The sequence below is a fragment of the Argentina silus genome, assembly GCF_951799395.1.
Source record: "Argentina silus genome assembly, chromosome: 4".
Taxonomy (NCBI): domain Eukaryota; kingdom Metazoa; phylum Chordata; class Actinopteri; order Argentiniformes; family Argentinidae; genus Argentina; species Argentina silus.
Genome location: NC_139658.1, coordinates 3,066,412 through 3,090,802, shown reverse-complemented (window position 1 = coordinate 3,090,802; position 24,391 = coordinate 3,066,412). Strand labels below are relative to the sequence as shown.

The following is a 24,391-nucleotide window of genomic DNA, read 5'->3' as shown; positions in this document are numbered from 1 at the left end:
GCGGGTAAATGCTCGGAGGCAGGATGGCCGCTTGGCTCCCAAAGGACTGTCATTGTGCATTCATTAATATCCCAATATCTGACATGGCGGGCGAAAATGGCTCCCAGAGAAGAAAAAAAAGCTAGTGTCGGTGTGAATGAGTCTTTCTAAAAGGCAATCAGAGTGCTGACAGACATCTCAGCAGGAGGGGATTATTGGTGGGTGCTGGGTCTTTGGGAGAGAGGAGAGGTACTTATTCGCCTCCCATTGCCCTCTGTTGACCCATGTAATGGAGAATTTTACAAGTGGAAGTGTTTGAAATATCCAGTAGATGTAAGTAAAGTGCTCATCTAGGAGAGAGGGCCGCACTCTGATCCCATCGAATGCTTGCCATTTCACACGTACAGTTACTGTATGGCTCTGCGCAGGCTCTAGGTCTCTCTGCAGCTCTCCGTCTCTCTCCATTTTCTATTTCTTTCTTTATCTCTCTCTCTCTCTCATTCTGCATACTGTATCTGAGACATTCATGCAAGCTTTGTGGAAAACTGTGCACTGCCATACAATACCTGGACACATCCCTAGATCATATAAGACAATTCAAGTTCACTCTTATAGACTGTAATACTGGTAAGTCAATAGCATTCAAACATACAGTAAATCATCTCCCGGTGTGGATGTGATGCTGGGTCGCATCAGATCGGTCATTGATGCACACTGCAGCCACAGACATTGATGTTGTATCCAGGCTATTGCCTGAGTCTCCAACAACACTGGTAGGAACATAAGCTTACTGGTTGAAATGCAGCCAATCAACGCCTTTGAAATGAAGCTAATCAACACCTTCTCCAGATTAGTTTACAATTCTCCACAAACAATCCACTGACAAACCTGCATACAAACAAACATTCAAAGACATTTGGCTACACAAACACCTTATCACACCTTTCCACTGAGCACAAACAAACATAGAAACACACACACCATGCTCATGCTGGCACGCCCCATACAAACAAACAAACACACATACACAAACTCTGATTACCAAGTGTGCCTGCATCAAAAAGTGGCGTGGCCAGGGAGCTCTGCACACAAGCGAGCATGCCACACTTCATCACCATGTTGTGCAAGTGTGTGTGTGCTCCGGTGCCTCCGCAGCCTTCATCTCCTCATTACCGCCACGCTTTATCACGTCACCAAAATCACCAGTGACAGGCCACTTTTCCTAGGCTCTCAGCATACACGCTCCTCACGCCACATTCTGCAGTCAAACTGCATTTGTTGCCGATAGCAGTCGACACGCACAGGCGTCATATATTCACCCCAAGTTTGAGGAGGGAGATGGAAAAATGCGCAAGCCTCCGGTTATGGCTATTAACTACCAAAGTCACCTTCAACCTTAGACCCCCTCCGAACACACACAGACAGGCACCTAGGCCTATACACAGCACACAGTCTATACAACTGAGCCATGAGCCAAGATTATTTGTATAGTTTCAAAGGGTCTGGAAGGCAGCAATAATAACATCCATCTTCAAATCAGGTGACCGTGCAGACACTATAGGCCCATAGGAATACTTCCTGTGTGTCCAAAGTTCCTGAGAAATGTGTTGCCGAGCAAATGATTGCCCACCTGAACACCAGCCCTTACTCATTACATCCCATGCACTATAGAACCAACCACTCCACTGAAATTGCCAACTGATTTTTCCTGGAGAATGTAAAATCCAAAATGGACAAATGGGGCATTGTCTTTGTAGACCTAAGGAAAGCCTTCGATGCCGTTAATCATGAGGTCCTCATTACTAAGCTCTCTAAGTTCAACTTCCCCCCTGACGCCTTGTGCCGAATAAAATCTTAACTTAATGACAGAACTTAATGACAGAACTCAATGTGTCATAGTTAGCAGTATGATGTGGGGTTGCCCCAGGGGTCAGTCCTGGGGCCTCTCTTGTTTAGCTGTTACATAAACAAAGAAAGATAACTGTCTGTATGTTCTTCCCATAGAAAGCAGCTGCCCCGGAACCAGTGCCTGTCCCTAATAAACATTGGGTCAAAATACATTGCTTAATGATTAGAACAGATGATTAATGCAACACATTTTATTCTAAGCAACAGTATGATATATATAACGTTATTATATGCTATGCCATATTTATTTAACAGTCTGAAAGATTGTTTATGGCAGTCTTCTATGGAATAAATTACCATATCTATCAATGATTAATCTGGTTTTGACTGATTGATTGTAGGTTAATAATGTTGGTGGATACTTGTTCTCAGATAAATTGAGCTCTATCATATTGCGGGTTTGAGCAGCAGTTTGGCAACACCAGTGGGGGTAACAGAATAACCGTCAATCTCCAATAATAGCCTGTCTCCAATATGTGCCGGATGCGCTCCCGTGGTTAAAGCAAATAAACACCCAGGCTACTAAAATATGTTTTACGATAACTCCCAGCTCTCTTTTAAAACTGGGTGAAAAAGGTAACACAAATAACAAAGTTCAAAGAACTGCCTGACCGCTGAGGCAGCAAAATTGTACTTCAATGCCATGGTCCTCCCACACTTAACATAACTAGTTAGGCCCCAAGCCTGAGTACTATGCTAAAATATGTTGAGTCTGTCTACAAACAGGCCCCAAGGTGAAAAAAGAAAGCCCAAAGCCAAAGCCCACCACCACTGCAATGTTATACACTCACCGAGTGCTTTATTAGGAATATCTGTACACCTTCTCATGATGGAGGTGATGTAATGGTGTAGGGAATGTTTTCTTGGCACACTTTGGGCCTGTTAATACCAATCAATCATCGCTTGAATGCCACAGCCTATTTGAGTAGTGTTGCTGACCATGTGCATCCCTTCATGGCCACAATTTACCCATCTTCTAATGGCTACTTCCATCATGATAATGCACCATGTGACAAAGCAAAAGTCGTCTCAAACTGGTTTCATGAACATGATAATGAGTTCAGTGTTCTTCAGTGGCCTTCCCAGTCACCGGATCTGAATCCAATAAAACACCTTTGGGCTGTGGTAGAACAGGGGATTCACAGCTTGAAAGTGCACCTGAAAAATCTACAGGAATTGCGTGATGCAATCATGTCATCATGGACCAGAATCTCAAAGGAATGTTTCCAACATCTTGTGGAATCAATGCCACAAAGAATTGAGGCTGTTTTGAGAGCAAAGGGAGGCCCTACCCAGTATTAGTATATTGTTCCTAATAAAGTGTTCAATGAGTGTAGTAAGCATAAATCCTCCTGAGCTGAGACGCATGCCTGGTGAGGACCCACACCAACCAGGTTTGTCTTGAGGGGAGACTGTATAGTCCCCCTAAGAAAAAGTACCTTAAGCCAGACTGCTTTTTCAGTGAGAGATTCTCATGTTTGGAATACAATACTGCAACCGTACTACCTATCGATCCTTTGCCTGAAGCCATGGCTGAAGGACAATTAGGTATGTGAGCTGGTAGGCCAACTCAACACACCCACTCCAATGTTGTTGTTATTTGTTATCCTGTCCTGGGTCTTGTTTATACATTGTTGTTTTTCTGGTTGTTTGCTGCAATTGTCTAGTGAAGGGTTGTGTCTATTTTATTTAGTTTTGTTTCCTTTTTGTCTGACTGCTTGCTATGTGTTGCTTGGCATGTGCTGCTACATGTCCTATTGTGTATCCTTGTCTACTATAATCAGTGTGCTGCTTTGTATGCGCTCTATGTTTTTTTGAACTGTCACTTTAAAACATTTTGAAACCCCTGCCCAGGGACTACAGTTGTAATGTAGCCGGCTGGGTAAAGCTGGCACATTTACAGTAATGTTGATTGATGTGCATTGTCCCTGTCAACCTAAATTGTATAAAGTAAAGTAAAATAGAGAGCAAACTGGCTGGATAACATGTTCTCTGAGAGTCAACCAACTGTAAATAAATGGGATTATATTACCAAGGCCTACAAAGCCTTATCAACCAGAATGACAACAACTACAGTGTTGATTTAAACAGCAACACAAAGAGTGTACAAAGAAAACAAATGAAGCAAATTTATGAAATACCTGGATTGTTTCATCACACCTCCATGCCCTTGCCTCTCAGGATTTCATCTAACCTTTTATTTTGTACTCGCTAGAAGACTCACAGGAGTGCATTGTGGGACTGTGGAGTGTCTAAGCGTGTCACAGGCACACCTGCTGAGAACTCCACCAGGAAGCTACAGAGCCTAATTATCTGGCAATCTGAAACAGCATTATGTTGCTACTGCTTCTGTTTTAATTAGGGAGGCTTTCAGGGGTCACACCAAATGAGCTTTTAATTAGTGTCAGCGTACCAGTAGATTCCTCCGTTATTGAAGCCTTCTCTCACAATACCGCTTTGTAGATAATTGGATCAGAGATGGCTCACAAACACACATACAAATCACTGTCACAAAGTTTGTACCGGTGAAAGTTTATCAAACAAAGAGGGAACTAACAAATATTCGAAAAGCCTCTATCTCTCTTTTTTAATTAATAAAGGGTCATTAATTGCTCACTGACAATGAGAGAGAGAGAGAGAGAGAGAGAGAGAGAGAGAGAGAGAGAGAGAGAGAGAGAGAGAGAGAGAGAGAGAGAGGGAAAGGGGGAACAGGTTAATCACAGGGCTCATACTTGAGTGTCAAATATGGAAGTCGGTACAGTATCACCAGGGTTCGGTTTGGAATAGTCTCTTGCAGAATAATATCCCTTTTCAACCAATAAGCAAAACCAATGTCTGTTTTGGCCCAATCCATATACAGGTACAAGCTCAGACTACACTTACTCTGTTCAGACTGTTAGCCCAGGGGCAATGAATGATTTAGCTGAAGGCAAAAACCTACATACTCAGTGGCCCTGAATACCAGTAGAGAATACTATTCTCTGTTGGAAAACAAACCCGAACGTGTTTCACTAAAAACACAGCCTTTGAACTCAAATTGATTGTGAAAGAGGCATTAGGTAAAAGAAAAAATGACAAAAATAGAACGGAAAAAGATTCCAGCAAGGTGTGTCCTATCTGCCTCTTCATCGCTCAATTTCTTGTTAAGAAGGTAGCAAAGGCAATTTCGATCGATTTTTAAGTCCTTCAATTACAGACACACTGGCAACAATTCTTGGTGAGGGTAATGGATTTTTCTGCCCATCCGTGAGCCAAGGCCAAACGTTAAGACCTCAACATCAACCGTGGAGACAAACACAACATCAACAGTCTCCCAGCTTCTCTCTCCCCCTGACAATTTTACTCAGTCTCTCAGTTCTAGTTTTTTGACATAAAAACTGTCAAAGTGGATTCTTTATGGTTTGATTTAGAAACGAGACAATTAAAGTGAAACGAGACATTTTGTGTGTGTATGTTGGTCTTGTAAAGAGACACTCGCCATAGGAATTCAAGGATAGTGGGCAGTGAGGGTCTAATGGGTAGGAAGACACACACACACACACACACACACACACACACACACACACACACACACACACACACACACACACACACACACACACACACACCACACACACACACACACACACACACACACACACACACACACACACACACACACACACACACACACACACACACACACACACTCCCCTGCCCCTCATCTGTCCATTACCTTGGCAGTGGAACGAGCCAGCAGAAAATTGTAAATATTGAACAACCTGTGTCCCTGAAAGACGAAGTAGCTGTACACAATTTACAATGCTATTGCTTTTTTATGAACTCATATATTAGTAGTTGTTGCCTCCAAATTACTCAATAAATAACCAATACTTTCTCTGAGGTGGTCTTGACCTTATTGTCTAAAGCCAGAGTGAGAAAAAAAAAAGTTTCCACAAGACAGTGGCTTTCAGTTTCATGTTAAACACAAAAGGCAGCTTCCTAAAGTGGCAATTACAGTTTTGACATCAATTCTGAGGGCTATAAAAAAAAACCACTGCAAACCTTTCAGATACCAAAATGGACAATTACAGGAACAAATAAAGTGAGTCACAGAGGCTGAAGTATGCACTCAGGGTATAATAATTCAGTTTAATTAAAGTACCAAGACATGGAAATGGCTTTTTATAAAACCGATGTGGTTGTGCTAGACTAGCTGTTAGCATCCACTCTCCTCAAAAGGTATCAGCCAAGTTAAGAGCGGAGGGTAAATGATGTAATCCACTGGGTGACCTCTAGTGATGCGCGCCTCATCTATATTGATATGACAGTGCGGCACTAATTTTGGCGAGTAAATCAACACCGCACATTTCCCACTGACCTCTAGCTCGGCTGGTGAATTAAACAATGTCAACGCCAAAGCCCCACTTTAACAAGCCTAAACTCCACTCCAATCCATCAGTGTGGGTATTTCTGACACACCGGAGGAAGAGCATGAAATAAGGCAATTATTGAGCCATCCACCCCATTTATATGGTTAGGGCTGCAGCCATGGAGCGCAGTGGGAGAACTTACACTTAAGTTTGGCTTTCCAAGATGCCACTTTGCAATGGGGATATAGGACAGTACAGGTTATCTGGTATTCGGTAATGTCTGTGACTGTGTGATTCAGGTAGGCCTCTTTACGCTGAGTGCAAGCCTCAAGTTGGTGCTCTTGGCCTTAGTCATACACGTTAACCTTTGCACACAGAGATGCTGTTGACTTATCTAACCTTTACGGTTAGGTCAGTCCAATCCTTTTATGTACCGTATATTTGTGGGGAGAAACAGGCAGCAGTCAGACCACCAACTGCTCATGAATTCATTAGAGCACTTGTCAATGAGTTCTTTCAGATCAATCCTCTTGATTCTCTCTCTCACACAAACACAGGAGGCTGAGTGAGCTGTGACTGGACCTGGCTGTCTAGTATAATGTATGTGTGTGAATGTGTGTGTGTGTGTTTCCTGCAAAAGGAGCAGTTGCGTGGTCAATATGCTTGTGTGTGTGTGTGTGTGTGTGTGTGTGTGTGTGTGTGTGTCAGAGGTGGCAGTTGATCCTGTGGGTCTGGGTGTCCTCTCAGATCCCCTGACAGATAATCCATCAGAGTCAGTCTGTCTGACAGGGATAGATTTCACTGAGCTCTCTCTCTCCCTCTCCCTCTCTCTCTCACACTCACACACACACACACACATACCTTACAACTCACTCTGGCCCCATGAAGGACGGTCACTTCTTTCACACAGTCTCCCCAGGGACCACATACATGGAGATGTATTAAAAGAGAACTAAAGGTTCGGACCATGGGTGTGTGTGTGTGTGTGTGGCCAGATTATTTTAGTTAAAGGTTTTAAACGGGTTAGAGACAGAGATGACATTGTGAACATGACCACTTTCAGTCATTAAAATCAACCTTAGATCATCACTATCAGTCTTAAAATATCTGCCTTCGTCTGCACTTTGATGGTTGTTTTTCCTATGCGAGGTCTTTTCATTTCTGCACTAAAGTCGTCAATATTCTGAGCTCACAGGCTCAGTCACAGAGAAATAAAGAGTGCTGAGCGGCTGCTTTTCTCCACTCACATTACGGTCGTTCCGCAAATGAACTGACCCCCAAAGAACTGGGCATGATTACCTTTTCATTTTCTAGCTCCTTTTATTCCACTTTGTTTTGTTATTATTTTCTACCTGGACATGCTTTGTGTATCGAGAAAATGAGAGGCGACAAAGTGAATAAGACATTCACAAAAGCAGTTATTCTTGAAATAGTCACATTTATTAGGCTCTCAAATTATACAATACAGTTGACGTAAGACATTGCAACTGTCGAAACATTCATGATTATAAAAAGCTCAGTTACAATAATGTTTTTCTTTTTTTTTATCAGATCTATAATGAATTTTAAATAAATCCTTATGAAGTAGGCACTGTATAATCTTATCAAAGTTATATACTGCTATGTCATAGTTAAAAGTCGCACTTTCAAATCAGACATGGAATTACACAGCGAACAGCTCAATAATGTTGGACATTTCATACAACTTACTTCAAAAGATAATACTCATAGAATTTAACAACCTCTTATTAAGGCATCAATAAAGTTGACTTCAACCAAGGCAAACCAATGAGGTCTCCTGATGTAGTAAAAAGCATAAACAAAGATTACAGAAACAAAACAAAATATAAATGCTACTCACTAAAACCCCAGGTGTCTTGCGTTAGCTTTAACACCATAGAGCATTTCGTGAACAGGGGAATATTCATCTTGCTAACTGTTGTGGTCAGTCTTGAACCTGTCTTTTAGTCCTCATTCAGATGTCATTCTTTTTGTGCCATTAATCTTGGTATCACCACATGGTTTGGTAAACAACAACATGTTCATTGATCTTTGCTTGGTTAAATGGCATCTTACTGAGAAACATGTATGTTCCTCTCACTGTCAAAATGGAATGCACAATTAAAGGGTGCAAGGATTCCAGATCATTTCTTGGATAAACACAGCACCGTCAACAATAACGAACGAACACAAAGTGATGGCAAGCTCGATGATTGTAAAAAGATTGATATTGATTCATCAACCTGATTGATATGGATATCTTCATGATACAAAAGGGAGGGAAGAAAGGTAGGGATTGAGAAGTACAGCTCTATTGGGACAGATAGCACTCTGAGACAGAGGTGGAGAGGGAGGGGACCAAAGAGAGGAGAGCCTGAAGGATCTACAGTGTGTGGTGAGGCTCAGAGCCAGGATGGCTGGTGAAAGCCGGGGGGTAGGGGTTGGAGTTAGGATGGATAAGGGTGATAGTGAGGGTGGGGCAATAGTGCTTAGGTGAGGGTAAGGGTGGCGTTGATGGATAGGTGGGTGTTGGGGCTTTGTCTTAGGGGGTCTCTACTTCTTGGCGATAGCAGCTACAGCTTTCTTGGCAGCGTCGTCCAGGTCAGTGGCTGCTGTGATGGGCAGTCCGCTCTCTGAGAGGATCCGCTTGGCCTCCTGCACGTTGGTCCCTGTAGTACACACAAACAGCAACACGAGTTCACCGTTAGGAGCTGTGACACAGCCAACTGACTCACAGACACACAAGACATACATTGGAGAAATCAACTTTACTCAATGACAGATGCCTGGAAATACAGATGGATGGATGAATAAGTGGCATAATTCAATTGTTAATCAAAACGCAGTCTGATCTGTGAAGGGCTTGTCAGTCAGTGGTGTATAACAAGGCAAAGGGAGGGAGGGTGTTCCATTGGCTCCAGTGGGGGCAGAGGAGACAGCTGTTGGAGGTCTCTGTTGTTCAGGCCCCAGTGGAGCTGTAACCAAGTAACCATGCAGAGACAGTCAGAGCCCCTCCACGGCCCCGAGGCCTACAGTGGCTCTTTCTGAGACCAACACACAACACAGGGCAGGATAAAATAGAGAGAGGGGGGGGTGAGTTAGAGAGAGAGATAGAGAGGAGGAAGAAAAGGAGTGAGAGAGGAGGAAAAGAAAGAGAGTGAGAGAGAGGGGAGGGAAAAAAGGACGGAGAGAGAGAAAGAAAAGAAGTAGACGGGAGAGAGAGAGAGGGAGCAAAAGGGAGAAGGCCGTGGGGGGGATACTGATGCACACTTCTCTACTCCTTGCTCTCGATAAAAAAGAAGGAAAAAAAAAAGAAAAACCAAAAGGCACAAAAGACGCTAACCCTGAGAAACAACAGAGCCCAGCTGGGGTTCAGTGATTTCACAGGTGAGTACATTACTACAGAGGAAGAGCCAAATTACCTAACACAGGTGCTCCCATATCACTCACACCCTCTATTGTGTGTGTTAGTGTGTGTGTGTGTGTGTGTGTGTGTGTGTGTGTGTGTGTGTGTGTGTGTATGTCAGGCTGGCTCTCCTGGCTAGCATGTAATTAAGATTGCATGATATGTGAAATCTTAGGAGCCCTGGATGTGCTAATCAATAGCAGTTTCATGAGGAATTCTATTACCGCTGCCACTTAACTCCTAATATTTCATCGCTTTTGTCTAACAAGATAATAAGTCATTCTAAACACATTTCTTGAGTTCTGCAGAAAACAATCAATTGCGTAATCTAATTAGAGAAGGAGAAGGCCAGGGCCAGATACACATGGCGTATAGGATATCCAAAGTCATTTTCTAATCAAACAGCATATCATATGGTATTCTCTCTCCACATGCTGTCCTCTGCCAAATCTATATCTCAAAGGGCACTCCTTTCTCTCAAACAAGGCAGGGGACAGCTCAATACACTGACCTATCAACTTCATTTGGATTGACAAATCACTTATGTCATAATCCTATGGAGGGCAGCGGGAGGTTTAGCTATATGCTGGTTAACAAAGACTGTCTGAGACAAACACCCTCTACCATTCTATATTTACATACACACTGCAGTTCAAGGAAAGCAGTTTTCAAAAAGCTTCCCTATAAATACACAATTCCACTGAATAATAATAAAACATAAAAAAAAAAAAAAAAAAAGCTGTACAATCTCTATATATAGACTGGCCAAGCACAAGGGGAACACACACACACACACAAAATATTCATAAACATAGCTGCTAAAAGCTGCTTGTGTGTGTTGAGATGGTAAACTCACTCCTCAAGTTCAAATATCCCACACGCACTGTCAAATTGCTAGCTTTTCCATAATGCAGCTGGTTCACGTCGGGTATTTGAGATGACGTGTTGTCAAGTCAGAGGTCGCAAGTTCGAGATTCAGTTGAAGCAACTTGATAGTCTGTTCCTTGCTGCCGAGATCCAGATAAGCAGTTGGGCTCAGCTCAAGGCTGTCCAATTGCTAGCTTTTCCATAGCGCAGCATCAGGTATTTGAGGACACAAATACACGTGTGTTGGCAAGTCAGAGGTCGCAGGGTTAGAGCAACTCGAATTGCAGGGCTATTTGATTGTTGTTTGCAACAACTTGATGTCTGTTTTGTGTGTGTGTGTGTGTGTGTGTGTAGAAAGAGGTGGTGTCAGTGAGCTGTTTGCAGTTCCAGTGTGAGCAGCAGGGAGTAGTAGCAGCAGCAGCAGCAGCACATCCCAGTCAGAGCCAGCAGAGTAGGTGTGTGTTCACATGCAGCCACTAGGTGCTGCCAGAGACCTACAGGACTCACTCACAGCCAGGGCTACAGGACACAGCACCAGGGACCTGGGGCTTTAAAGGGACACTTACACCCTATTCACATGTTTCCTAACTATTACCTCAATTGCTTTTTTGGGACCATAAAAGGCCCATTTAAGCGGTTAGTAGCAGTGACAACTATATCGCAAGATCCCCGGGCCCTCTCTAGGCACAGTAAGGAAACAGAGTTTAGTCTTATTTGGTTGAGTGAAGGGATCTAAGTGGGGCACTAGGATGGAATGAGAGCTACTCTAGCAGTGAGAGAGCCACAGCCCTGCCTGAGTTTTCCATCTATTATGATAATGTTCCTAAATCAGGCTCAGCCCAGGAGGACTGGGGCTGATGAAGGGGGAATACTCCTCCATATTCTGAGACCTGTAGGAGGAGGGCCCCTTAACTCCCACACACTCACTCTACAATTCTAATCACTTCTTTCCCTAAGTCTGCATGTTTAAGCCTGTGTGTGTGTGTGTGTGTGTGTGTGTGTGAGAGAGAGAAAGGAAAAGTGAGTGTTTATGTTTGTGTCTGCTCATGTCCAGGTCGCAAATGTATTAGATAATTTGTTCACAATGACTTACAGTACTAAACAAAAGTTAATGTGTGTGGCTAAACAAAGGTTAATGTGTGTGTGTGTGTGTGTGTGTATGTATGTGTGTGCGGTCCACGGCTAGATAGAGAAAAACCAGGCCAGATCCGGGCTGTAATGATACTGTCAGGGCTGTGTGTGTGTGTGTGTGTGTGTGTGTGTGTGTGTGTGTGTGTGTGTGTGTGTGTGTGTGGTTAGATGGCTCTATTTAAGCTATAATGATACTGTCAGGGCTGAGGGAGCCATTTCGACCCCTCTGTAGGACCACCAGTCCTTTTTCTAATTACATGAGGGAAAAAAAGGCTATATCCCCCAAATTTCCCTTTAATGAGAAAATAACCTCTATTCCCAGATTGACAGTAGTGGAATGGCTGTGTAAATCAATAGGAATAGAATGAAATCACTACTTCACTGGACCCTGTGGTGTGTTTAAGAGGACAGACAGACACACATATGCAGACATACACATGTGCGGAGACACTCACACACATACAGCAGGGTGGCCAGTCTCAAAGAGGGGTCAGTCCTTCCTCAGTTAAATACTTTCTAGCCTCTCTCAAATCTCATGTGTATCAAAACAGACTATCAAAACATTGTTTGTGTGTGTGTGTGTGTGTTTGTGTGTGTGTGTGTGTGTGTGTGTGTGTGTACATAAATTGAAATTCCTGAAACCTAGCATCATACACCAATGACTTAACATCAACCACTGACACCAACCTCCACACCGTGTGGCCTTCTATCCTCAAAGGAGGAATTAATTTAAAGCCAACCCCCTCCCAAGTGTGCATAAGTGAAGAAGGCCCCAAAAAAAGGTTCCCAATTAACAGTGTCAGAGTTAATCCTGGCTGATCCTGTTGAAGAGCTCAGCTGGAGGCTGTGGTCAGGCTAGCTACCTTTAGCTGATTGATTTTAACCAATCTCAGAGTCTGGAGCCCCTGGTAATGACCACAGCTATAAACCATGGATTAAAACCGACCACCAGTCGCACTCAACCCAATAGCTACTATGACTTTCTGAGTGGTCCACATTTGACAGACAGTGGGATGTTTTTTTGTGTTAATGAAAAGTGAGAACCCCAATTAATGCTCTCTTTTGGGCATTGTTTGCAGAGTGTGTTACCAGCATAATACTGACACACATGCGATCCACATCTACAGTATATGTACACAAAGCATAAAGATCTATACAATTAATTAATCTACACACTTCAATCTTAGCATGACTAGGGTATACATATCAAATGTTTAGTTGTATAACTAACTTAGTTGTATGAATTGTATAGACGGAACTATTTAAAGTGGTCCAAAATGCAACATAACTGTCATATACAGTGCTGCTTGAAAATATGTGAACCCCTTGTGCAATTATAGATATTTTTTTGTTTTTACCATGACATCTTTATTTAACCAGAACCAGTCTTTTTTTATCTGACATAACAGGCTTATATTTACCAATTATATATGTTGGTTAAGAGGAAATCATGAATAGAAAAACTGAATTATAAAGAAATTAGTGCAGGTGCAAAAATAAGTGAACCCCAAGTTGCATTGGTTAAATCAAGTAGGTAAGTAGAATCAGGTGGGTAAATAATTGGGTACCAAATGAACCAATCAAAGGAGAGATCTTTAGGAAAGAGTTTGGGCGCGACTCTGATAAATAGAGATAAGAAACCTGTTCAGTTTTGTGTTACCCATACAGGTGAATGCAAAACACACCATGCCGAGAGGAAAGGAGATCTCAGAGGACATCAGGACAATGGTAGTGAGATCAGTCTGGTGAAGGCTATAAAATCATCTCAACAAGATTTGAGCTCCATCAGTCCACTGTGAGGCAAATCATTTACAAATGGAGAGCATTTAACATGACAGCAACTTGGCCTAGAAGTGGACGCCCTTCCAAAATATCCACAAGAAAAATAATAAAGGTAAAAGCCAACCCACACATAACATCTAGAGATTTGCAGACCTCCCTTGCTGCATCTCAGGTAACTGTGCATGCTTCAACAATAAGAACACTGAATCGAAATGGCATTCATGGGAGGGTTGCTAGGAAGAAGCCTCTGCTGTCAAAAAAGAACCAAACTACCCGTCTTAACTTTGCCAGAGACCACCTAGACAAACCTGAAGGTTTCTGGAAGTCTGTTCTCTGGACAGATGAGTCCAAAATTTACCCTTTTGGACACAATCAAAACCACTATGTTTGGCGAAAACCCAACACTACCTACCACCAAAATAACCTTATCCCATAACCATATCCCAACAGTCAAGCATGGTGGTGGGGGGAATGTCAAGATCTGGGGCTGCTTTTCCTCCTCTGGACCTGGTCGACTCCACATCATTAAGGGAACCATGAATTCTGAGGTATACCAGGAGATTCTTGAACAGAAGGTCAAGCCATCCAGTCAAGGAGCTAAAGCTGGGCTGAAAATGGGTCTTCCAACAACAACAACCCAAAGCATTCAAGTAAATCTACCAAAGAATGGCTCAGGAGAAAGAATATTTGTGTTTTGGATTAGCCAAGTCAAAGTTCTGACCTAAATCCAATCAAGATGCTGTGGCAGGACCTGAAGCGGGCTGTTCATGCCAGACACCCCTCAAACCTCACTCAATTGGCTGAGTTCTGTAAGGAGGAGTAGGCAAAAATCCCTCAAAACAGATGTCAGAGACGGATTAGTGGCTATACAAGACGTTTAACTCCAAGTTATCGCTGCTAATGGAGGTGCCGCAAGCTATTGACTGAAGAGGTTCACATATTTTTGCACACATGAAATCTGAGTTTTTGTTAAATAAACAATGAAAATATAGCTTTGTTTTTTATTCCTTTTATTTGGAATGTTTTTACGATGAATTGGGGTTTAGATGAAGATTTTATAAGTAAATTTTAATATTTTATACAAAAATAATGACCATCCCTGTAGGGTTCACAAACATTCAAGCAGCACTGTACATAAGCTTGCCTTTACTGCCACAGCTGTGTCCCAGAAATAGCGGTGTTGACCTAAAATTTGTTGCAGGTGCTGTGGGGACAAATGAAGTGCTGTGGGCTAATAGACACAGTCCCTCTGCTCCTTCTCAGGACAACGCCACTCAGCTGTTTCCTGCCAATTATCCTAACGACTGCCGCCGTGGCACCCAGGAGTCAACCGCCATCGCGACACACCGCCAAGCGCGCCAACGCCACCTCATTAGCATACACAGGTGAGAGGTGACCCAATCAGCGCCGTCTCCATTGTGTGGGCCAGCGCTAACGACGGCGGTGTGGAACGTGACGGGCGTGAGAAATGCCCTTCTCTACTGTTAAGGTTTTGCAAAGAAGGGGACCGCAATAGAAACACATCTATGGAATTTGTTTATCCACAATAAATTGGTGTTTCTATCAATCATCTTGAAGTGATGTGGCTCAAGTAATCAAATGAAACTACCTACAACCAAGTAGATAAAAAAAAAAGCTGTGTGGACTAGAATGGTGTAGATAATGGAGTAAGGGCAGAGCTGAGGGGTACATATACTGTAGTAAGTTGATGTGAGGTTGGGGAAGGTGTGTGTGTGTGTGTGTGTGGTCAGAGGAGCTATACCCACCTTCCAGCCTGACGACGAGGGGCACCTTGAGCTCCAGCTCTTGGCAGGCCTTGGTGATACCATTGGCAATGATGGCACAATTCACAATGCCACCAAAGATGTTCACTAAGACGGCTTCCACCTAGAGGAGAGAGGAGGGCAGGAGGGGGGTCAAGTCAATTTTTATTTTCCTATAAGGACATTTTCTCTCCAAGCAGGTGGAGACACAACACCTCACACAGATACACTACAATAATACATGTTAATAAACATTAGGAAATCAATCCAACTTTGTCATACTGTTACATATATTATAGATATAGGCATTTTTCCAACTCTGTCATATTGTACTGGGTTATATCCTCTAGTCACATCTAGAAATAGTATTGCACAAATTAGGTTATTACTATACATTGATAAAGTGCAACAGAAAGATATAGAAGGGGGACACGACATACACATAACAGTCAGCTGGTATACAATAACAATCTAACCAACCGTACATACCCTGGACAGTGCAATGGCAAATTGATTGAGCAGACAGGATTAATCCTGCACATTTGTTTATAGTCTACGCTAATCCACTGCTGTGGATGAACTCTGTGTGTAAGGATGTTTACAGTTTCACACAGTGACTTAATGATAGCCATCACCTACACTATTGTCTGTACATCTCATATCAAAGAGTGTCAATGAATTCAACAGGAACAATTAGAGCCACAGATATATACTGTAGAATAAAACCTACGTGCGTGCATGTGTGGGTACATGTGTCAGCCAGATTAATGTGGAGCAGCTGTCAGTCTCCAAGGAGAAGAAGTCCTTAGGTGGCTATACTGTTCATCACTGTCATCTGTGACTGATACCACACCACTAGACCTCCAGCAACACCACCACAACGTGTGTGTGTGTGTGTGTGTGTGTGTGTGCAAAATAAAGCGGTGAGAAATGGCACATTGGTCCTCATATCCCAGACTTGCATCAAACTGTTCCACGGTCAGCCTGCTAGGTGTGATCTGAGGCAGGTCTCTTTCCTAAAGGTGGGTGATATCTCTCTACAGCCTGGGGGTGTGTTCTTCCCCTGGCCCTGAACAGCTCTGGCCCCAGGCAGGGGCACCAGGCCAATCCTGCCAGCGCTTCCCCTGGCCCAATTAGAACATAACAAACTGAGAAAATCACACAGAGGGAGAGAAAGACACACAGAAACCTGTCAATACTCCAAGCTCCTCTCAAACTAAGCCAAGTGCAGATCTTTTCCTGCAAATATACCAGTCAAAGAGCCAGTGCATGCGTGTGTGTGTGTGTGTCTTTGTATGTGTGCGCCCAATTCAGAGAACACCTTGAGTGGGTTATAGTCGACATTTAAATGAACAGGTATGTCACTACATTCTAAGAAACCATATAACTGTCTCAAACTTGACAACTGGACCAGAGTGGCAACCCCCCAATGTGGTTTACATTATAGGCCTACTAGCTATAGAGCATTATTGAGGACGACCTAAACCAATACAACTCATGTTTAGTAGGACAAGCATTACATATGTAATTAAAACTTCTCTCACAGCACGTTTCCATCTGTTTTTAAAGACGACACACAGCATAATTGAAGTTTCCATGAGTGCTAGGGGCTGACTGACAGGACACAGCATGAGGTTGTTTGGAGTAACGGTCCTTAGACGTACTGATGGTGCATCATCAGCTATACTGCCGAGGGACCACTGGGGGGCAGTAGAGATTTAGACGCCGGGACTACAGTCCAACATAAAAGCCCTATTCTGTCGTCATCAGCATCACATTTTCCAATGCAGGCTCTATTGAGTACCACCATATTTCTTCCATCCAAGCGTCTCCTATTGGCATCCATGTATATTAATGATACAGAGGACATGATTTATGTATGCTCACACGCAAGTAAATGCAGTTTAGAGAAATATGGATGAGCTATCGTTTTTTTACAAATGTTTACAGTGGACTTTTGAGAGACTTATTTTCACATCTTCCACACAGATTATTCATCAGCAAAACAGGACGTTTGAATCTGAGAAATACAGCAGGGAGGGTAGTCACTTGCCATATCTATACATGCCCCCTCCCGATGTAGAGACTAGACTGATTAACATCATCTCAGGAAGCCCCAGAGACACTGACCACTGTCAATATGGAGGATAGCCTACAGTATCAACGAAACAAAACTAGAGTACAAGACTCTAAATACAGTGAGGTAGTGTACAAAGCCATACAGTGAGGTAGCTTACATACAAGGGAGAAGGTAAAGGCAGGGTAGTGTAGGGTAGGTTACACAGTTCAAATAAAACACACTTGACCACCCATCTATCTCATCCTACCTCAACGTTGGATTACCTCATCCACCACCAAAAATGTGTAGCACCCACCCACGTGTCAAAGCACACATTGGTTATATATTCCTGGTTTTAGAGACTCATAAAGCAGAGCTATAGACAATTTCCATCCCAGCACAGACCCTTTAAATTCCGCTCTGATTTATGTTTTGGGGAATGGGAGGTAAAGTTAGGGTCAACCCCTTGGGTTCAATGCCTGCTCCAATCAAAAGACCACCATAAACAACATTCCATTGATTCCAGCTCTGACCATCTCAAAATCACACTAAGATCAATACAAATCCACTCTGACATTTCAATACTTCAATATCACTCTTCTCACAATTCTCATAACTCACAAATCAGAGTACATAGTACGACCAATTTACCCGGTCATAAAATCAAATATACAAAGCCTCCTTGAACACATTTGTCCCAGACAGGGTAAATGTTGGCAATGGGGTATTTCATTCATTGGAGCTGAACATAAAGGCATCAAGAATAATGTACCGGGGGTCCTTTGAGAATCTTTGTGAGTTCAAGAGCGCGAGGCATCGCCACGTTCTACCTGGGCCCGAGAGTGAATGATTCAAATTTCACATAATAGGATCATAGCAGCCGACGCTTCAATACCCTGTCAAGGCTTTTTCACATCAAACCAAAGACGGCTTCACAGGGAAAAAAAACAGGCGTTTCTGCCTCCATTCTCCACCCTGCTAACTGCATTTAAGACAGGATGAAATGTAGCCTATACAATGTTACCATGCTGACACGGCACTGGCGTATCCCCAGGAGTGTCACGATTACGCCTTGTGTTCAACAGAATATGAGGATGAATGTCATTATTACCACTGCTGGCAGGTAATATGGAAATCTCTCACGATTTAGATAACGTAAATCCCCCGAAGTCAATCTATCCAACCCAAAACAATAACCAAAAACAATGTAATCACCAGGCCTACATGATCATCAAGCTAAATCATAACATGCTCCACTTAGACCTGTCAACATTTAAAAACAGTGATTTCCATTTGTCCATTTGAAACCTGGAGGAATTAAGCATTGTGTTTCCTCTCCTTTCTGCCAGCATCCCTGTGGTGAGTGTGTGAGCTGCTGAATTATCACACACACACACATTTAGCGCCTTTCACGCTAGCGGTGCCGTACCCCTGTTGACCGGCGCTAATCTGCCTGTGGAAAAACGCATCTCTTTCCCTTTGTTAGCGGCTAGCAGATTGTACAGAAAAAAGGCAAGGAAATCTCTGTGTGTCTCTGTGGCCTATTAAGAGCATTGTTCTGCTTTATCTGGTGGAAGCAGGCTTTTCTGTCAGTGCCTGCCATTAGCCAGGGTTGTTGTTTATTCCTGTCTCTTCCACTGGGGTCCGGCGCCTGGCTCGGGACCAGAGGTTAACACGCAGCATTTCCAAATCAAGACAGGCCCTTTGGCACTAATCATCCATCTTGGATGAGCAGTGTGCTACTATAGATAGATAGATAGATAGATAGATAGATAGATAGATAGGTAGACAGATAGATAGGTACTTTGTTGATCCCAGAGGGGAAATTAAGGCGTTACAGCAGCTCACATCACAATCAACCATAACAAAATAAAGTGATAATAGAATAATAGAATAAAAATAGACATCTGAAACATTATATACAGTAACAAGAGTCCAGTATGATTTAACATCCCCCAGCCTGACTCTGATCACCCTGATCGAGCCAGCCAGAGGAGGAGTTGTACAGTCTTGTCGCAGCAGAAAAGATCTCCTATAGCGCTCCTTAGTGCAACATGGTTGTAGTAGTCTGTTGCTAAAGGAGCTTCTCTGCTCTGCCACAGTGTCATGTAGGGGATGGAAGGGATTATCCATGATGGCCAGGAGTTTGGTCCTCATCCTCCTATTGGCCACCTCTTCCACAGTGTCCAGGTTGACACTGAGGACAGAACCAGCTTACCTAATAAGCTTGTTCAGCCTCTTGGTGTCACCTTCCTTGATGCTGGAAGCTGATGGCAAGTATCTGTGTTGTGCCTGTCAGTGATGTCGGGGGGGTACACTGATGGGGGGCGCTGAAGAGTTGTGAAGTCAGAAAATGGTGGAGCTGGAGGAGGAGGGGAATGGAGGGGAGGTGTGAATGGAGTCAGAGGGGCTGGAGAGGGAAGGGAGGGGGTACTGGATGGGACAAAGGGGTAGATGAGAGGTGTGAATGGGTCCAGACAGGGCAGGGGGAGGGGAGGTCCGGTAGCTGAGCAGGGCTGGTGGAGCTGGGGGGAGGAGAAGTAAAAGGAGAACGGAGTGGAGAGTCGTTGGTGGAGCTGGGGGGAGGGAGACAATGCGAGTGGTTAGCCTGCTTGTAGCTGGTGATCTTCCTCACGCTGCTCCACACCTCTCTTGGGTTGTTGTCCTGCAGGCTGTCCTCCATCTTCCACCTGTAGGTGTCCCTGCTCTCCTTCAGCTTCCTCTGCACCCGCAGTTCTTCCTTGTCACCAGACCTGAAGAGCCTCATCAGCTGTCCTGTCCTGTGCACCTGGACAATAAACTGGACTGGACTGGTAACACTGATGTCCTATACAAGAGGGGCCAGAGGCGGCTTTATTTCCTGAGGAGGCTCAGATCCTTTGGCATGTGCAGGACTCGTTGTACCAGTCAGTGGTGGCCAGCGCAGTGCTGTAAGCGGTGGTATGCTGGGGGGCAGCATCAAGGAAGGTGACACCAAGAGGCTGAACAAGCTTATTAGGAAAGCTGGTTCTGTCCTCAGTGTCACCCTGGAGACTGTGGAGGAGGTGGCCAATTGGAGGATGATGACCAAACTCCTGGCCATCATGGACAATCCCTTCCATCCCCTACATGACACTGTGGCAGAGCAGAGAAGCTCCTTTAGCAACAGATTATTACAACCACGTTGCATTATTACACGTTGCACTAAGGAGCGCTATAGGAGATCTTTTCTGCCTGCCGCAATAAGACTGTACAAGTCCTCCTCCGGCTGGATCAATCGGGGTGATCAGAGTCAGGACGGGGGATGTTAAATCATACTGGACTGTTCTTACTGTAAATAATGTTTCAGATGTCTATTTTATTTTAATTTTATTGTCACTTTATTTTGTTGTTGTTGTTTGTGATGTGAGCTGCTGTAATGCCTTAATTTCCCCTTGGGGATCAATAAAGTACCTACCTACCTATCTAACTATCTATCAATATGGATCAACCTGTGAACACAGATGGGGTAGGAACTAGGAGATGGGACTATGGATCAGGAACTGTCCCTTTCTTGGAGTAGTGTACATACAAATGCTGAATGTTGTCACTGATGCTCCTAACGAGGAATCTCTAAACTAAACACAAGTGTGTGCCAAGAATCAATCAGAAGATTGATTGACGTACTGCTAAGTTGAATATATGAGAACACATGGTAATCAATGGAGCAAGTTTACCAAGAAACTGCAGAACACTATTCGAAAGCTTCAGTTCATCAAGGCCTTGTCAGTTTATAGAGAGAGTCACTAAATTGCTAAAATATTGGCAGGCAGACATAAGAAAGGTGGGTGATAAAACATTTAATTAGACTTATTTACTTTTATTTGTATCCTCCTCTTGGCTTTCTCTTTTGCTGCCATCTTATCACATCTATGGGCTATTTTCCTCACTGAGAATCAACTCCCTGAAGCTTGAGAGCGAGAAAGAGAGAGCGAGAGGAGAGGGGGAGCGTCTCGAGGCGAAGAAGAGAAGCGGCGTGGGCCCTGGCTCGTATTGAAGGCTGGGATTGGGCCTGGCGAAGGGGGATAAGAGGGAAATAATTATACGGCTTGTTGAAGCATGACAGCTCCTCCTGGGCCCCAAAGTGAAAGAGATGAAGCATTATGTCAAAGACGGCGCATCACAAACACAGACACATCTTGACACTGCCATCAGAAGTTTGACTTCAATGTTGAGAAACCCTCCTGAACTGGCAGCTGCTAGCCTGATCAATGCTGGGGAGATGTGTCTTGACCAGTCAACAGGCTAAGATGGGCAAACACCGCAAACATTGTCCATTAGAGTAACAATTTAGAGAAAAAACGTGTATATGAAATATATGCCATTAGGAAAATAATGCGTATCGGTCAATTGAAATATATAAATGGAGCAGTAAAGTATGATTCTGTGTTATAAATGTCTTCCAAATCTAGTCATTGGACTTCTAGTCCTTTTCCAAAAACAATCAAGCTTTCAGATTCAGGTAACATATTTTACACTTTGAAGAAGGTCTCTTGACCGAAACGTCAGTGATTATTAAAACGTGGTGATTTTTGCAAGTAAGCAGTGACTAAGGACAAGCGAGCTTTCAGCTTCAAGCAACGTCTTTTACACTTTGAAGAAGGTCTCTTGACCGAAACATCAGTGATTATTAAACGTGGTGATTTTTGCAAGCAAGCAGTGTTGCATGGAGTTTTGCTTTACAGCTCAAGGGGACCATTCATCATATCACTAATGTGAGGACCATTCTTCACATCCTTACTAGGAACCAAAGACATTCAATGCCTGCTAAGTCTGTCATATCCTTCTGCTCACCTTGCTGTAACACTGACCTAACACAACCCAACCCACTCCAATATCCCTGCCCATATGTGCCATCTTCTCTGACAACTGCCCGTCCTAAAAAGCGTCTGTTGCTGGGGCTGCAGTTGGTCATGATGTCCTATTGTTCCTCCGGCCTCAGACCAACATGAGTGGCCCTCTGGTTCGTCTCAGCACAGCCAGCGCGCTTCTCTCCTCTCTCCACCGATGAAAAGAAACCAATCAAGGCAGAAATGGGTTTGCTGGAGCCAGGAGGAGAGGCGTGTGTGTGTGTGTGTGTGTGTGTGTGTGTGGGGGGGGGGGGGTATGGGTGCGGCATGGGAGGGGGAGAGGCAGGGGGACAGCAGTGTCCCTGTGAATTGATACAGAAGCCGGTCATTTCCGCCTCAAGGTTTGCCTCCCTTGTGAGCGAGCGGCAGGGTTGTGGACTGTGACAGCTGCCTCTCGGCAGCCCACATCGCGGCGATAAGTAAGACCGTCCTTTCACTAAGCCCCAGTCATTCAATTTTCACAACACACTCTGGCCCAATATCGCCAACACAAAGCAGGGAAGAAGATTGCGTTTTGTAAGACCACACAACTGCACATGTACTTAAACACCGGTGTTTGAACAGCCACCCACAGCCGTGCACACACTCACTTGAAAACGCACATGTTAAAGGGAAAATTAACCCATAATCCAGAAAATCCCAAGTGATTCCATACAGTATATTACATCCACAAAATACTTCCCAGGTATTGAACACATGAAAACGGTTCAAAACCATGATAATATTTCTCCTCAAGTACAGTATTATACTTCAAGTACTTTCCTGCAGCTAAACTAATATGTACTGTACTCAGGTTACTTCTCTTTGAAAATACAAACACATTGCTGCAAGTACCAGTGGAGATAAATGTGTAGTTCAGTATTAACCATGGCATTCAACCAGTTGACATAATGGGTTTTAATGTAATACATAGCAACAATCAACTATTTTGAATGGTTTCTGTTACATATGCCATGGATTCCAGACTTCAGGTCATCATTGCCTGCAAAGGATTCTCGACAAAGTATTAAAAATGAACATTTCATTTATGATTATGTTAATTTGTCCAATTACATTTGAGCCCCTAAAAATGGGGTCTGTGTATAAAAATGGTTGCAATTCCTAAACATTTCATAAGATTTTTTCGTTCAACCCCTTGAATTAAAGCTGAAAGTCTGCCCTTCAATTGCATCTCGATTGGTTCATTTCAAATCCATTGTGGTGGTGTACAGAACCAAAATTATGAAAATTCTGTCACTGTCCAAATATTTCTGGACCTAACTGTACATACAGTGTGCATATATATAAACATATACACACATATATCTATCTATCTATCTATCTATCTCATATCTCCAATACACCCGAATCTCACCCCAACAGTCCCATCATACACCCTGGCTTTGATAAGTAGGCCAACCTCATCCCACCACACTGCATCTTCTCATACTCCATATCCTCCTTACCTGATAAGGCCAATGATAAGGCCCAGCACCCACTAACGTGTGTGTGTGTGTGTGTGTGTCCTTGTATCTGCAATTGCATGTGTATGTCACTGACAACGGGGCCTCTGAGGGAGGCCTCTCGACTAAACTAGAGTTTTGGGACTGACTTTAGAACAGGCTATGAAGTGCACTTTATAGCAGACTGTGTGAAGTGCACTTCACCTCTCCCTTTGTCATGGAGATGGTGGTAGAGCTAGCACTAGTATTGGCTGGGGTGGGCTTTGTTGTGGAGGTTTGAAGTGGCTATTAAAACACAGAGGTGGTGGTGGATATCTGATAGTACCGTCGGCCTCTCTGCAACATCCCAGAACTCTTTCATGTCCCTGAGTGTTCGCCGCCCATGGTTTTTAATCAGATGGGGAGAACAAAAAAACATCTCTAAACTCAATGTCCAATTTAGCCTCTGACATCATGGTTAGTTAATAAGCTTATAACTGGAGACAATGCATTTTTTTGTGGGTCTGATATCAGCTCACAGAGAGGGGCTTTTTAATGTTCAACTGATACATTATAAAGTACAGTTTAGGTCATATACGGACAGCAAACCTGGGTCAAAATAGTATTTGAAATCATTTTAAATCCCTTAGCATTTGCTTGAGTCTGCCTAGAGTGTCAGATAGGCAGAGTTTGCACTTTTAGGACCATTCCTTTGGTTCCATTACATCAGGCAAACTCAATCAAACACAGATAAATACTTGAAATTACAGAACGTCAGTATTCTAGAATGAGAATGGTAGAGGGCTAGAGTGAGCCATCATGTAGAGGATGAATGAGTGAGATGGAGAGAATATT

The 24,391-nt window shown here is 43.5% G+C and overlaps 1 protein-coding gene across 1 annotated transcript in view; it reads right to left on the bottom strand.

Annotated features, from left to right (window-relative positions):
- Nucleotides 1–7,663: 7,663 nt before the first annotated feature.
- suclg2 (succinate-CoA ligase GDP-forming subunit beta) overlaps nucleotides 7,664–24,391 on the bottom strand; it is a gene marked incomplete at its 5' end in the record, with an annotated part of 70,505 nt that continues 53,777 nt past the window's right edge. The window contains 2 exons of the mRNA XM_083667572.1: nucleotides 7,664–8,908; nucleotides 15,192–15,312. Of these exons, the coding sequence (XP_083523698.1) occupies nucleotides 8,793–8,908; nucleotides 15,192–15,312 (237 nt within the window). The 3' untranslated portion in view covers nucleotides 7,664–8,792. The remainder of the gene's footprint in view (nucleotides 8,909–15,191; nucleotides 15,313–24,391) is intronic.